This window comes from Phaseolus vulgaris, chromosome 2 (assembly GCF_000499845.2).
Source record: "Phaseolus vulgaris cultivar G19833 chromosome 2, P. vulgaris v2.0, whole genome shotgun sequence".
In the NCBI taxonomy this organism is placed as follows: Eukaryota; Viridiplantae; Streptophyta; class Magnoliopsida; order Fabales; family Fabaceae; genus Phaseolus; species Phaseolus vulgaris.
Window position 1 is genome coordinate 23,267,437 of NC_023758.2, and position 15,943 is coordinate 23,283,379.

The following is a 15,943-nucleotide window of genomic DNA, read 5'->3' on the forward strand; positions in this document are numbered from 1 at the left end:
AAAGAAATGAAGAGAATCGACAAAAAAAATAAAAGCAAGCGAATTTGATCAGAAAACCCTAAATAACACTGTAACGTAACAAACAGAGAACGAAAAATGTAAAAAACATAGTAGAAAACAAACCGTAAAAGAGATTTAGAGAATCGGCAAAAAATATAAAAGAAGCAACTTTGATCAGAAAACCCTAAAAAAGGTAACAAATAGATCACCAAAAATGTCAAAACGAAAGAAATAATGGTAAAAGAGATAAAGAGAATCAACACAAAACGATAAAAGCAAGCAACTTTGATCAGAAAACCATCAAAAAAGCAAAAAAACGTAAAAAAACAGAGCACCAAACATGGCAAAAACAGGAGAGAAAATAAATCGTAAAAGAGATGAAGATAATCGGTAGAAAAGATAAAAAGCAAGCAAATTTGATCAGAAAACCCTACAAAACACGAAAAACGTAACAAACAGAGAACGTAAAATATAAAAAACACTTGACAAAAAAAACGAAAAAGAGATTAGGAGAATCGGCAAAAAAGATAAAAGCAAGCAACTTTGATCAGAAAAACCTAAAAGGGCCGAAAAATGTAACAAACAGAGAACGAAAAGGATAAAAAAAAACTTGACAAAAACCTTAGAAGAGATTAAGGTAATCGGCAGAAAAGATAAAAGCAAGCAACTTTGTCCAAAAAAAAATGCGAAAATCGTAACAAACAAATAACCAAAAATATGATAAACACTAAAGAAATAATGGTAAAAGAAATGAAGAGAATCGACAAAAAAAAATAAAAGCAAGCTACTTTGATCAGAAAACCCTAAATAACACTGTAACATAACAAACAGAGAACGAAAAATGTAAAAAACATAGTAAAAAACAAACCGTAAAAGAGATTTAGAGAATCGGAAAAAAAAAAGATAAAAAAAGCAACTTTGATCAGAAAACCCTAAAAAAGGTAACAAATAGATCACCAAAAATGTCAAAACGGAAGAAATAATGGTAAAAGAGATAATGAGAATCGGCACAAAAAGATAAAAGTAAGCAACTTTGATCAGAAAACCATCAAAAACGCAAAAAAACGTAACAAACATAGCACCAAACATGGCAAAAACACGGGAGCAAAGAAATCGTAAAAGAAATGAAGATAATCGGCAAAAAAGATAAAAGCAAGCAATTTTGATCAGAAAACCCTAAAAAAATGCGAAAAACGTTGCAAATAGAGAACGAAAAATATAAAAAACACTTGACAAAAAAACCGTAAAAGAGATTAGGAGAATCAGTAGAAAAGATAAAAGCAAGCAACTTTGATCAGGAAAACCCTAGAAAATGCGAAAAACGTAACAAACAAATAATCAAAAATATGATAAACACTAAAGAAATAATGGTAAAAGAGATGAAGAGAATCGGCAAAAAAGATAAAAGCAAGAAACTTTGATTAGAAAACCTTATAAACTGCATCAATTACGAAAAAAGTGTCACATACAGAGAACCAAAAATGTTAAAAACACTAGAGAAAACAGATCAAGAGAATCGGCAAAAAAGATAAAGCAAGCAACTTTAATCAGAAAATCCTAAAAAATGCAAAAACATAACAAACAAAGTACAAAAAATATTAAAAAAAAAAACACAGTAGAAATGTGAGAATGAGATGAAGAAACGGTATAAAAGATTACCTCGTCCATTGAAAATTAAAAGAAGAAAACCGAATAGAAATTAAAAATGGCTCTAAACAACACTGTATATATAATGAAAAACAATCTCATTTCAAATTTCAAAAGCAAGCGTCATTTCTACAAATTTCTAACGATGTTTTTAGGCAAAAATGCTCTCAAATACGATATCTCTGCAGTTGCCGAAATGGTGAAAAAGAGTAAAGGAAAAAGGAGAGACGGGGGACGGAAGATTGAGATGAAGGGTTGGATTAGAGTTTGAAAGAGAAGAGAGTGATCGGGAAAGAAAAATGTAAATTTTTAAAAGTGTTATGTTACACGTTTTAGTTGGCTGAAGTGTGTTGTGTTGATTGCTAGAAGTTTTACTACTTTTGGTATTAAATGATTTTAAATTTTTTTGCAAAAATTTGAGGTGCTAACACGTGTAAAAACTTAGACTGAGAGTCCCTCTCTTTCTATTATATTTGTATTATAGATAGATTTATGCAACCAAAGACTTGCCCTTTATTGCCTTTTAATAGTACTCAAATTAATTAAGAACGCTAATTTCCAAAAAAAAAAAATCTTATCCTAACTGCCCCTAAATAAGAACGTGAAAATAAAGAAGCCAATCGAAAAAGGACTTTTAAAAAATGTTCTTTTGGTGTTCCATCTCATATTAATATATTTAATTTATTAATATATTACTTTTTTTACTTATTCAAATTATTATCAGTTTTAAAATTTGAAATTCTGTAATCATTTTATCTTTAGAAGAAGACGTTTTAATGAATTATGAATTAAAAAACATATATATAAGAAGTTTCTGAACTCGATTTCTATATACTATCCGTTAATTGTATTAATTTTTATATTAAATTAATATTTTTATCTTACAAATGTTTTCTACATAATAACGTGTTGATGGGATCGTGTATAAAAAATAATAATTATGGGATAAAGTTGACCAAAAGCCCTTTGGATATTGCCAAGTCAATAAAAGTAGCTGGCTTAGTGATAATAAAACCAAGGTCGTTTTTCATGTATCAATGTCCAATCTCTACATTCATTCTCCCATATATTGGGATTCAAACATTATTTTTGGAAGAGTGAAATAAACAATTGTAATTGTTAAAAACATAATTAATATTACATGCATATATGTAGCTAACTAATAACGGATATATTAAAATAGCCATTGTATGTCTAACTACTTCTAATAGTCCCTTTTCTAATTAATAACTATGATTTCTTTTTTTACATTCCTTTATTTTTTAAAAGCTGCATTCAAATGTGTAAATTGTTATTAGGTTAATTTTACCTTATTTTGTAAAGTCATTTTAAATTAAAACTTTAAATAAGAAAATTAAAAATAAATAAAAGTTACTTGATGGTTTTTATTTTTTTACTTTACTTTTTCTTTAACTTTTCAAAGATGTATATGGAAAAAAAAAATCAAAAAAAAGATAAAAATAAATCAGTTAAACTGCCTTACATTAATTCATAATTAAAATGAAAATTTGACTCAATATTAGAGCACATATACGGGCCAACATGGCCCACGCACAATCAGTGTTGGTTTACAAATAGAATTACTTTCTGCACCCTCCCCTTTTTAACCTACATCCTAGTTAGGCGAAATGACCAAATTGCTCTGTTCGTCACCCACTGGTGCCGTTGCTGCACCAACACAATTTTAAATGAAGAAGAGAAAGAGAACACCACACTTAAAATAAGAGAATAAAACAATCACGTTTTGAAAACTTGTTCTAGAAAACTCATAGATGTGTTGTGTGTGAGGTTTTATGATTTTTTACTTTCTAATACAAAAACAAGTAGAATCAAATATGCAAACCTAATTTTGGCTGTTGCTATGATTGATAGGTGGTAGGTATTATTGCACATGTGGTTATGTTTGGGTGGCAAAAGTCACAGATTCACAATATTGATAGAGGAATAATTAGGTAAAAGTGCAATACTTTGATGTGAACTCCAATTAATGGAGTTAGAAGCTGAGCCTTTTTATAATAGAGTATGTAAGAAGAAAGACCAGAGGGAATTAGAAAAGAACAAAGGAATAACTTATCTACCAAAATCAAATAATGCATAGAGAAGTTTTTTCTTTATGTTTTTGAAGAGATTTGGAATAAAAATTGAACATGATCTTCTGGTGGCAATCAAATAAGTAGATCTTTGGTTGAAGTGTTATTGGATTCAATCATTTTAAGTAATTTTTTTAATATGAATTTTATAGATAAAAGAAAACATAATTGGTTGGACATGTAACTAATTACAACACCCTTTGCTGCTCTAATCAAACACTTTTTGTCAATCATTGCCTTTCTTCTAGAAACTATTTATTCACACTAATGTCTTTATTTTAATCTTCATTTGAATGGAAATAAAATATAAAGAGGAAGAGAACTTTAAATTTTGAATGATTTTTTAAAATATTTTTATCGCACTTTAATAAGAAACCGCATATATTTTTAATTTATTTTGCTAAGCCAATTTCTTCCGAATTTACAGTGTTTTAATGTTATAAAAATATGGGGGCAAATTCTTAGTGCTCGAACTTGCACTCTATTATATTTTAAAAATTTCAAAATTACCTTTTATTTCGGATTGAAAGTCCAAAATTCATAAAATACAATTTGAAAATCAAAATTTCATTTTCGAAAAGTAAATTTGAAATGTATAAAATATATTTAAAAAAAATCGAAATGCAATCTGAAAATATATTTTAGAAAAGGATTTCTGAAATTCAAAAATATATTATGAAAATTCAAATCCAAAAAATGTATTCTGAAAAAAGTTCTGAAAGTATTTTTTTTTATTTGTATCAACTTTTTATTTAAGGTTATTTTACAGAAGATTTTCTTGATTTGAAGAATAAGATCTAGGTTATAATTGATATGGTGGAGGAACGATGATTGTTTTTCCCTACATCAGATCATTTTAAACCTGTACCCAATACAATTATATGAAAAATCTGTTGTGCATCATGGAAGACGGTGTTGGTGGGTTGTGATACGCAGTGCTCATCGAAGAAGATGAATTTTCATGAAAGTTGTGACTTTCAAATTTACATATCCAAAAGTGTTATTTCTATTCTAAATATCCATATCCCTAAGTGAAATCACGCAATATATATCCATAAACTAAATCACTTAATTCTTGATATGAAAGTTTGGAATTCATGTATGACGATCTGAAAACTTAATTAAACAACTTAAATGACCTTTTAATGCAAATATCTGGAACTAATTGACCTCATTTCAGAGATTTTGTAATCCATAATCATAATAATCACTTCTTGATTGTTTCATCCGTAAGACAAACATAAAACAATTTGAACAATTTTAAATTTTATACTGAGTGGAGGTTTGAAATAATCTGCTGCCGAAGAGAAACAGTCAAGAAGAATTTGCCATAGACCATACTAGACCCCAATATTAGCCCAATAAAGGCCCATAAATCTAAAAGGCAGAAACTAACGGCTACTTCCTTTTCGGAAAAGACGAGTATGCGTTAACCATAATATTCATTCTGTTTTTTCTTTTATAAACCTTACACCACTACTTTCTTCTCTGCAAAGCTTTAACAATTGACATTATTAGGGTATTATTAAGTTTCATTTTCAATGGAGACACATTACTTTGCCGCCTCCAATGACGCCTCCACCGCAGTTTCCAGTGAGTGATTTTTTCTTCTTTCTCTGGCTGTTTATTTTTTTCATTTTTCTTTCTCTAAACTCAACTAAAATGATACCATTCATTCGTTTCTTTCTTTTCCGAAGGTTCTGGAAAGAACATGTCAGCTTCAAAATCAAGGGGGCAAGAATGGGATCCATCTGCATTAATAGACATAACAAACGATTCCCCGATCGTGGGGCTCGCCAATGGGGTAATTCTTGATACTCCATTGACGAAGCAGAGAGGAAGCAGAATGAAGAACACGCCAGGGTCAGGGGAAGACTTGCTGAGGGGTCAAGTGAAGACCCTTTTGCTTAAAGTGGAAGAGGAAGTTGAGGTTTCCATGTTCTCCCTTGAAAGCTCGGAACTTCTTGCACCCATGCCCATGAATCTTTCTGGTTTGTCTTCGGTCACCCCTTCTCATGTTTCCCAACAACCGGTAGTTCCTCAGGTTCGTAGACTCTTTACCAAAGAAAAATGCCAAGAATATGTTTTCTTATACAACTCAATAGACAAGATAACCGATAAACATTGGTTTGGTTGGAATTATTTTCAAAGATTTAAAACTTCATTTCCGAATGTGACCAAGATTTCTTTTTCTAAAATAAATCTAAATCAAACATGTTAAACCTATGATTGAAAAAAGTGTATTCCAAGGAGTGCCGGACAGCTTGGCTTTTTGTTGTTTTATTTGTATTTCTTGTTTTATTTTTAAAATGCAAATATGTGACTTTATTATCAATTTTGGTTTTTTATTTTTACATATTTGTAGAAAATAAAGAAAAAATTCGAATGTTTCCTCGACAAAATTTTAAGAGTAAGAGACATGACAGAAACAAGGGGACATTTATAGATTAAAATAAAAAATTACTTTGATCCTTCATAATTAATCTTGTGTCATAATTTTGGTGGTAGGTGGTGAATCAAGAGAATTTTGAATCTGAAAAGAGTGTGATAAGCAGGGCCCTTTTACTTGACTTCTCAGACAAATCTCCAGATTCGAATTCACCAGAAGAACGTTTTTCTGATTTGGTTAGTAGCTCCTTCACAGAGGATGATGATGGTTCTATCTGGTCAATGCAGGCCAATGCAAGCATCCATGATGAAGAAGAGGAGAAAATAGGTGAAGATAAAGAAGATTATATTGAGGACATTGAAGGACTGTGTGAAGTTTTGAACAAGATTAACATGAATGAAAGGATACCTCCCAAGTTTGAAGGTAAGCACACAAGGTTTGTATACAACAGTGATGATGAGATTGTGAAAGAGGAGGTTGAAGAGAACTGTGCTCAGAATGCTTCTTCACAACCTAACATATTGTGTTTGAAAGGATTACCAACCCCAAAAGGGAAACACTTGCGCTTTTATGATGAAGAAGAAGAAGAGGAGGTAAAATCTTCTTTATGATTCTTGGATGAACTTTTTGGCATATTGGTGAAATGCTACAATGTGAATGACATTTGTAGGAGGGCGAGAAACGTTTATTTTGGTTCTTGTTGTTTTGATGGACTATTCTTTCGATTTTGTTCTGGGAAATAGAGAAGCGAGTGACCACAATTTAGTGGTCAAAACCAGAAGCTTCATATTCTCAAATTCAACTTAATCAATTCATTTGTGATACTATATCACTATTTGAAAAAAAAGTGTTTTTTTAAATCAAATGAAAAAAATAATAATCGAGAAGTTGTTTTCAATTCCTTTTGATGTGATAATTTCAATAAAAGGTAAATTTATAGTAAAATAATATAAAAAATTATTAAAATTATAATATTAAGAGTTGTTATTTTTGTCCAAAAATAAAGTGGATGGTGAATTGATTCATTTCAAATATTATATTAAGACATCTATTTTTTTTTTAATATTACAATAAATAAAAACTAAAAATTTAGAGACTAAAAATATTTAGTCACTATATTTACTAAATTAGATACTATTTTAGAGACTAAAAAGTTATTGGTATAAATTAACTATCAAGTTTTAGGTACTAATATTTTAGTTTCTAATTAGTCTATAAAAGATTAATAGAGACTAATTTAAAATATAAAGTAGTAAGTAGCTAAAATATTGACATTAAGTTAAATATTAATTTATAAACTATTTTATAAAATTTTATTAATAATAGAAACTACTTTAAATACCAATAATTTTGTAGTTTATGAAATAATTTTTATTTTATTAAATTGTAACTAATTATTTTAGTTTTTAAAATTAATTTTTATTTAATGATTTTTTTATAGTGATAGTTAAACTTTATGGACAAAAATATTAACTTTTATAGTTTTCGATAATTATTTTTAATTTTTTTTCATATTACGTTTTATTATTTTAACATTCTTTTCATATAAAACATTATATAGAATAATGTACTCTTTTTTTTTTTAATAATGTAAGATTATTTCCTTAGTTTTATTCTCTCGCCGTGTAAATCTTCTCATTTTTCTTCTAAGCTTTTACCCCTTGTTTTCTATCTACATTTTTTTCCTACACTAGCTAAAGGACTTAGGAATCTTTTTAGTTAAACATTTTATCCTCAAAGCTTCTAAGGGAGTTCTTCGTGCTTAAGTTAGAAATTTATTAAGAGTGTGAAAATTTAGGTAAGAGAAACTACTTTAGACGATTATAAGAGTAAACTTTTAATTAGAGTTTTCTGTGTGAAGGTCTTGTAGAGAAGTCTAGTGTTACATGTGAGTCAAAAGAGCTCAAATGACTTTCATTGTTTGTAGAATCAATGAAACTTATGTTGCATGTGAGTTTGATGTTTTGCATTGTATGTATAATCTAAGGTGAATTGTGAATCAAGCGTTCTTTAGTTATTCCTTAATTATGGAGTTATTACTTAACATGTTGAACTATAATTTTTCTTTATCAACCTATGAAAGTCTTCATATTCTTTAGTCTTAAAAGTAAAGCAAATTCAGTACACTACTTAGAAGGATAAAATTTACGAAGTGGGATAGAAATGTTTTTGATTCAAGGGTTTATGTGTGTAGGCACATGAGGTTTTGCTTGAGTCGCTCAATGAGAATATTGTTTGAGTCGCTAAGTGAAAGTATCGTTTGAATTACTCTAACAAGTGTTTTGTCTGATACTCATCATCTAAGTCATGCCAAGTGCTTTGTTTGATATTTTCACTTAGCACACAAACTTAAGTGGAGGTATCATCAAAATCACTATAATGAGTGCTTCATTTGATATCCTTGTTCACCTAAAGCAAACCCGCTTAAGTGGAGGTATCATCACATACCTCTAGTGAGTGTATCTTCTAATAGTCCAATGAAACTATTTTAACTCAAGCTAAAATATTGTCTAATGTCTTTATTCAAGTGATTTTTTGTAATTTATCTGTGTATGCGTGTTATGTATATGTATGTTCATATGTAGAGATTATTGAATTGTATATTTTAGTGACTTATTGCTATAATTTAAGTGAATTGTAATGTATGCATATAACATGAATAAGAATGACATGTTACGATGTGTGATTTTGATGTCATAAATATGAGATGATATGTGAGTCATGAATAAGTGTAGATATTAAACAAAAAAACCTATGTTATAACAGATTAACTTCACTAATGATCTAAGTTACATAGACTAAGTAGTGAGAAGTTGAAGAGAGTTTATTGTATCATTAGAACACATGTTTGGGTCTAAAAACGTGAATAAGAACACATGTTAAAATCTAGCTAAGAATATACTTTAAACCCAACATGATCCAAGTAGTTGAGGTTTGCATACTGTGTTAAAATGGTCAGGTGTTAAGAATGTTTAGGATTTACCTAGGAGTGATAGAGTTCAAAGAATACTATTTTTTTTTTATCTTTGTAACATTAGTATAATAGTGAAGGATTGTTAGGCGAACCACTATAAAAAAACATCTTGTACAAATCTCACTTTAATCATATTTTTTTAAATTAGATATTAATTAACAACTAATTGAAAAATATTTTTAACAATATATCTATCAACATAATTCATCAAACGTTACTCTTACGAAAAACTGCTATTTATACATCAAACGTCATTTTAACCAAACAATACCCAAGTAGTATTCTTAGTCAAGTTATTCCTTCATAACTTGCATTAAATGATATCACATTATGTGAAGAAAAGGTAATATACGATACATATTCCAACCTTGAGTAAAAACTTGAATTCTTACTGAAGTGAACTCATTGCACTCTAGCTATTGCAATTCACAATGTATTTTGGCTGTTCTTATACAAATCATGCGAGTTTTGTAAGTTTAATTCAAAAATAAAACTCATTTGATAGATAAAATCCCTATCATTGAATGTAAATTTTAAAGTTATCTATTGAGTTTAGATTGTAAGTATTAATTATTCAAATTTTTATAATATATAGCTAAATAATAAGAGTAACAGGTTAACTCTGAACACCTTTTAAAAACTGTGATTTACTCATGATTCAGATATGTATACAAATGTCTTCCACAAATCAATGACCGCTAAATAATATGTGGGTACCTTGTCATGCTCCTGTAACTAATACTCTACTGTGTATCGCTCTAACCTACAGCAGAAGAAAAATGAGACCCAATATAGTGATTTAACAATTGGGTTCAACATAATAATTATCACTGCTCTACATAGCTGGAATATGTACACATATTTACAAAGCTGTTAAATACTTTTCAAGAAAAGACTGCCATCAGAACTTAGAACCAGGGATGCCACGTTGGATCCATCATGCACAAGTTCCTAGGGTTCAAGGCAGCTTCAACCAACTCAGTAACACCCCTCTGAACAGGTTGTGGTGGATCCATAACATTCTCCTCCTATATAAAATAAAAAACGTGAATACTATGGACTAAAATAGCAGGCAGCATAACAAGATTGAATAGGGAGAAACTTGAGACAGATATAGTCAACATTCTCAAAAAGCATTTTATATACTATGTGCCAGAGCATCAAATGTTGTAAAAAATATGAACTGGCAAACTTACTGATAAATAAGGGAATGGGAAATTTGAAAAGGAAGAAAATAAAAGGAACTAGTATCAATGATGACTAAAAGTGGAAGGAAATTAGCAGGATGCAGAAACTTGCAATTAGTGATAATGAGTGGTGCCAACAGAGAAAACAGAAATGCAAAAAACCCTTGGCCCTTTTCTTTCGTTTGTCTTAGTAATTATTAAATCCAGAAACATGTCCAAAAGGATAAAAATGGATTGCTTTATTTTTGGTAGGTAACCCGTAAAATACGAAATTTGTTAGATAAGAACTTATCTCCTAGTTCCATCAACAATTAAAAAGAAAACCTGACAGTGGAACTTCCAAATAAATTAAATCAAAGGATAGATAGTTTCGGAAAACTAAGAAGGGAACGCAATTTTGTTTAGTTGCTTACTACCTCTTCAGAAAAATTTTGAGGAGCGATTCCCTTAACCCTTGTAATAACATGTTCCACATTTGTGACAACTTTCTGTTTGAAGTCAACGGGGCTCATAGTACCACCTGCAGCCATAGGGGCCATGGGCATCCCAAGCGGTCTTCTCCAAGACCAAGACAGTAGCTCATCACGGAAAAACATTGCTAGATGATGCCACAGGTGCTGACTTTGCTGTAATACCAATAAAAAACAAATCAATTGGTAGTGTTGCATTGAAGTAACATGAAAATATTTAAGAGCATTCGAGTGTATGGATGCACGTTCAGTGCTCACCTTAGGTGAAGCCACAGCCTGCGCAGCTGCACACATTGAAGATACAATTAGGCCTTCCACACCATGGGAGAAGAAGGCTTGCATATTCCTTGTCAGTCTAAATGGAACTGGTTCATTAAACTCAATCAACCCATTTGCATCATACGCAGGATGAAAATCAGTTTGGAAAATTTTTCCAGTGTTCTTTGCAAACAAAATCTTATTCGGAGACCTCCCACCAATTTGTAGCATAAAGGACATGAAACTTGAAAGGGCTAACTGGACGGCAAACTGCTTCTTGAAAGCCCAACTATGGTTGCCGCTAGGTAGAGTTTTATACATGTATTGTGAAAAGATGTTGTCATTAACAAGGTTTTTCGTTATCTCATTATAGGCTTGCAGACGAAGATCGACAACAGCTTCTGGTGATATTTGGCCTGAGATAGCTTGGTTCAACTGCTCCTTGAAATAGGTTATCGGAAGATCTGCCTCACGGTCATTCCTTGCACAATGATTCTCATAGACCTCAAGGAAAGTACTATACATCAAATCATCTTCCACCATGCGAACCTGTCCATACAAAGATTCAAGTAAAATTCGACAATAGTTTTAAGTAGGTAAAAGTTTCATTTGCAGTCTCGGTAGTCTTGATTGCAATCAAGGCCATGGTTCCATCAATATTAAAAAAGGTGAAAAGATACAATAATGTACTAGGAAAATTAATTTAACCTGAGACCAAACAGGTATAATTATTGGTGTGTGAATGCATATGTGACGGCGTCTTGATTCCTTGTGCTTCTCAAACATTTGGTTCATCACACGGAAAAGCTGCAGTATGCGCTCATCACTTCTAGCATTGGGAGTCAAAGATGTCTGAACAATAAAATGACGTTGGGAACCATCAGAGCCAATTAGAGTCAAACGGCGAAAACTGCTCCCATGCCTCCGCACAATTGGAATATCTGCAGCAACCCTATCCAGCTTAACAGTATGATCTGGTGCAATTTCCTGGAACAGAATAAACAACTAAGAATCAGCATGGGATGCACCAAATACTCCCGCAGGTAAACTCAGGGCCAGTTTAATGAATATCAATACTGTAATATATTGTAGGGGGCACACACACATACATTAAAATTTTGGCATTTTTGAAAAAAAAAATCAGAAGCAGTTACCTGATCAGTGAAATATTGTCCTGGAACTTCAACATCAATAACATGGAAGTCCCGCAATACCTTGCTTTCTTCTTCCAGCTTTAATACTGCTGGAAACCGATCCTCAACATTGCTTTGAAGAACATTTTTCCAGTGTTTCAAACGCTCAGTCAGTTGAGAGAGGGTAGATGGAAATGTAGCAGTGCTTTCTGGATCAAGATCTCGTTCAAAATCCTGTTTGTACTCCCTCACAAAATCAACATGCTTATTTACAGCGTCAGCAGAAAAGCAAGCTCTACAAACGCCAGAGAGCTCTTTCTTGAGAGACTGAGGAACTTCAGCAGTTGTAGCAGTTGGATATTTATAGCAGCGGTGAAGCAAAGCATTAACCACTGCCAAAAGTCTCTCTTCAGGAAGAGTGACAAACCTTGAACCAATTTCTGTTAGCAGGATCTGCGAAATAAAGGTTCTGTTATAATAATCCACGTAACTTCTAGTTTAGGGAACACATGACCCGGAATTTATTTTCATCAGATGCACTGGCAGAATTCACAACATAGTTATATACAAATCATTTTAACTTTTGTGCTAGTTCAATCCACATAAAACATGAAAGATGAGCTGTCAAGAAGTACAACACAAGTAGACAATTTGGCTACAAATCCAAGTTTATATAAAACATCTCTCCAAGTTTATATAAAACATCTACTGTTCTTTTTCATGCGCCTTTGTCCATTGATTCAAAGTCCTTTCATGTTTACTTTGCTACATTGATTCATAGCTCCATTCAACAAATGTATACAATTATCTCATTGTTATTCCTAAGTGCTAGCAGCAATGGTTTAATTTAATTATGACGCCAAGAGCAGAACTTTTACACATGCAACAGGGAGAAAGGGTGAATGAATATGGTGAGGTTGAATAGTATTAATTTTTAACAAAGTAAAGCAAATTAAAATGTCTGGAAGATGATGACCTCGAGTTCACTAGCCAAATTAGCATGCTTGCCCCTAAGAGCCTCCATTATATCTTTTGCAGCATCAAAAGCACTGGCAGCTGAAGCCACAAAACCTAAAGCACCAGCAGCACGTCTTAAAGTATTTTGACCACCTTCATTGAGGTTTGCAGAGCCTTGCTGCAAAGGCTGGTCATTTCCATTGTGCATGCTGCTCTCTGCACTTGTAGACCTTTCAGGTTCTTGCCCATGTGAGTTTCCACCATCATGAGATCCAATTCCACCTGAAGGCTGGGAGCCTTGGTGAGCTTGAATATCAGTTGGCAAGTTACTCCCACCTGGACCCTGTACTCCTCTTGCATTTCCATCAGCCAACCCACCAAGAGAACCAGTACTAGTACCAGAAACACTCTGTTGTGATCTTTGTTGAGCCATTGCAATCCTTCCAAGTTCCGATTTATTGGCAACATCACGTCGTTCCAGTAAGTATGTGCGCAACCAATAATATAAAGCCTGAAATTCAGGAGAAGAAACTCATGATAATTTAGGATCTACATAATTTGCAATAAACAGATGCAAATATGCAAACACTCACCTGAGGATACAACGTTGCAATCTTCAAAAGCACAAGTTTACAGTGAGGAGCTTCGGTCCTCTGAAGAGAGAGTAAGAGCTGTGGAATCCAAGAGAGCCAAACCCAATGTGGTATTTGTTCATAGTACTTATCAAATGCCCTTCCAACAGGCTCATTAGAAGTATCAAAGCTAAGAAGATAAAGCACACGAGCAAGATGGCTTCTTGAATTGGACACACCAAATTTTATACCTTGCAAAAAGCAGCTGACAGCATATTCCAACCAAATCTCTTCATGAGTTTCTCTGTAAGCCTATTTGAAGTCGATGACAGACAAGTACAAAAATTAGTTAATAATTAATCAGTCAAAGAAAGTAACATGAAAAACAGATACTAATTACCATATCACAGTAGTCTCCCCAGCTTATCCATCCTTTAGGCAAGTTTTTGAAAAGACTAATGGCATTTGAATAAGCAACATTAGTAGACTCAGAATCATTCAATTTTAACAAGAAATCCCCTTTCAGACGGAAAATTTCAGCCTTGTGCTTTGCAGGAAAATACTCTAGATTAGTGCTGTTGATCAGATTAATACCACTTGTAAGTTCTCCCTTATTTTCTAGGTATGCCTTCGCCTGTTCAGTAATCTTAACAAACGCTTCCTGTAAATACTTGACAAAGAGCATCAGATAAAATCTACACAAGTTCTCAAATTTCATAGTTCAATACAGTCAAATAAACATACTCTGAAAATAAAAAAGGTATACATACAAATATAATTGTTAAGAATTACTACTATGTACAGATAAATCCAGCTTAAAAAAAAAACTGAACTTGCCATATGACATTGTCAAAATTATCAGAAAAAAATGTAAAGCGACCCCCAAAAGTTAGGTTCATCTATAATTAAAAATGTACAGATAATGACAGACATGAGGCAATACTCTCTAACTACAGATGACCAGATATCCTACCTGCACTTCCATGGTTGAATGCCCATATAATTTTTCAAGTATGGTGACGCAAACATCAAAAAGGCCTTGCTTACGAGCAATGTGGGCAAGCCTGTTGACAGTCCATGCTTTGTCACGGTAACCAAGATGATGAAGTGCTGAATTTGTGGCGCCAAAATCTTTGAAAGCATCAATGACAGAGTTGTACATTTCATTCCTCCACTGCAGCAAATCATACCAAACAGACATATTATCCCATTCATTTGGAGTTCTTAGTCTCCATGTCTCAAGGATGTCCTTCAGATCAGCATAAAGGTTCCCTTGCACACCAACCACAGAATTTCCTTTATTTCCATTAGAAATATCTATGAGAATCCTAGCTGATTCTTGAACTTCAACTATTTGTTGGAATTGCTGCAGAAGAGGAATTCTGGAATGAACAGACATTTCAGGAAGCTGCCACCATTGTTCTAGAGAAAGATCAACGGCTTTACCTACCATATTCTCAGCATCCCCCACGCCATTTGTATTTTTATCATGAAGCGCAAAGTATGCTTGAATTAGACGAAGCTTTGGAGTTTCTTCCACTTGAGCTTTGGGAATGACATGCTCCTTCATATATGTCCAATCAGGCAATTTCCAAAGACTGTCAAGCAGAATTTCGTAATTCTCAACACTCTTGCCAAAGTCTGCCAGTGCTTCCCATTGACTAAGTTGACTAGCACAGTATAACCACTGCTCTTCCCATAGGCACATCTCAGCCTTAGGTACGGTGTTATTATATGTTCCTTGAGTTGCCTTCACCATTGCTTGATAGAAGAGACTTTGGGCACGATGCCAATAGCCATGTTGAACAAGAGAAAGCCCAGCCCGGGTTTCTGCAGTGACTGATCTCTTCTTCCACAGCCCACATCTCATATCCTCTTCATTGAGCAAACGATAGAGCTCAGCCAGAGACTCAGAGCATTTGGAATCATTAGGGAACAACATAACATGACTTTCCAACAAAGCTAGTGCAATGTGCCATGCATTATAAGTTTTCCCAATATATTTAATAAGCTCGCTTGGCATTCTGGGTTGAGGATGGCTCAACTGAAGCCCTTCTAATAGAGCTTGCACTACATTTGGTCTGTTGGCTTGCTGCCTCTTATGGTAATCTTTAGACAAAAGATTAATCATTGGTTTAGCAAGTGTTACCTGTTCTTCTTTATGCAATGTAACCCAGACAATTGGAAATACCAGTACCCACAAATGGTATGCAACGTTAGCATCTGTGTGGGCTAACTCTCTCAAAGGAATTAATAGATCAACCAC

General features: G+C 32.7%; 2 protein-coding genes across 3 annotated transcripts in view; one reads left to right on the forward strand and one right to left on the reverse strand.

Moving 5' to 3' along the window:
* Positions 1–5,174: 5,174 nt before the first annotated feature.
* LOC137810967 (uncharacterized) lies at positions 5,175–7,027 on the forward strand. Its single transcript, XM_068612485.1, has 3 exons — positions 5,175–5,330; positions 5,435–5,781; positions 6,246–7,027. The coding sequence occupies exons 1-3, from the start codon at positions 5,279–5,281 to the stop codon at positions 6,735–6,737; spliced, it is 891 nt and encodes a 296-aa protein (XP_068468586.1). The 5' UTR covers positions 5,175–5,278; the 3' UTR covers positions 6,738–7,027.
* A 2,704-nt stretch (positions 7,028–9,731) lies between these two features.
* The window catches only part of LOC137810968 (uncharacterized), a 34,561-nt gene continuing 28,349 nt past the window's right edge, over positions 9,732–15,943 (reverse strand). The window contains exons 27-35 of one of the 2 annotated variants that reach the window (XM_068612487.1): positions 14,651–15,943; positions 14,078–14,338; positions 13,699–13,989; positions 13,125–13,616; positions 12,170–12,601; positions 11,724–12,002; positions 11,016–11,564; positions 10,704–10,913; positions 9,732–10,128 (exon numbers count right to left, since the gene is read on the reverse strand). In XM_068612487.1, the coding sequence (XP_068468588.1) occupies positions 10,009–10,128; positions 10,704–10,913; positions 11,016–11,564; positions 11,724–12,002; positions 12,170–12,601; positions 13,125–13,616; positions 13,699–13,989; positions 14,078–14,338; positions 14,651–15,943 (3,927 nt within the window). In that variant the 3' untranslated portion in view covers positions 9,732–10,008. Of the gene's footprint in view, positions 10,129–10,703; positions 10,914–11,015; positions 11,565–11,723; positions 12,003–12,169; positions 12,602–13,124; positions 13,617–13,698; positions 13,990–14,077; positions 14,348–14,650 lie in introns of both variants that reach the window. The other variant, XM_068612486.1, reaches the window with a different exon arrangement.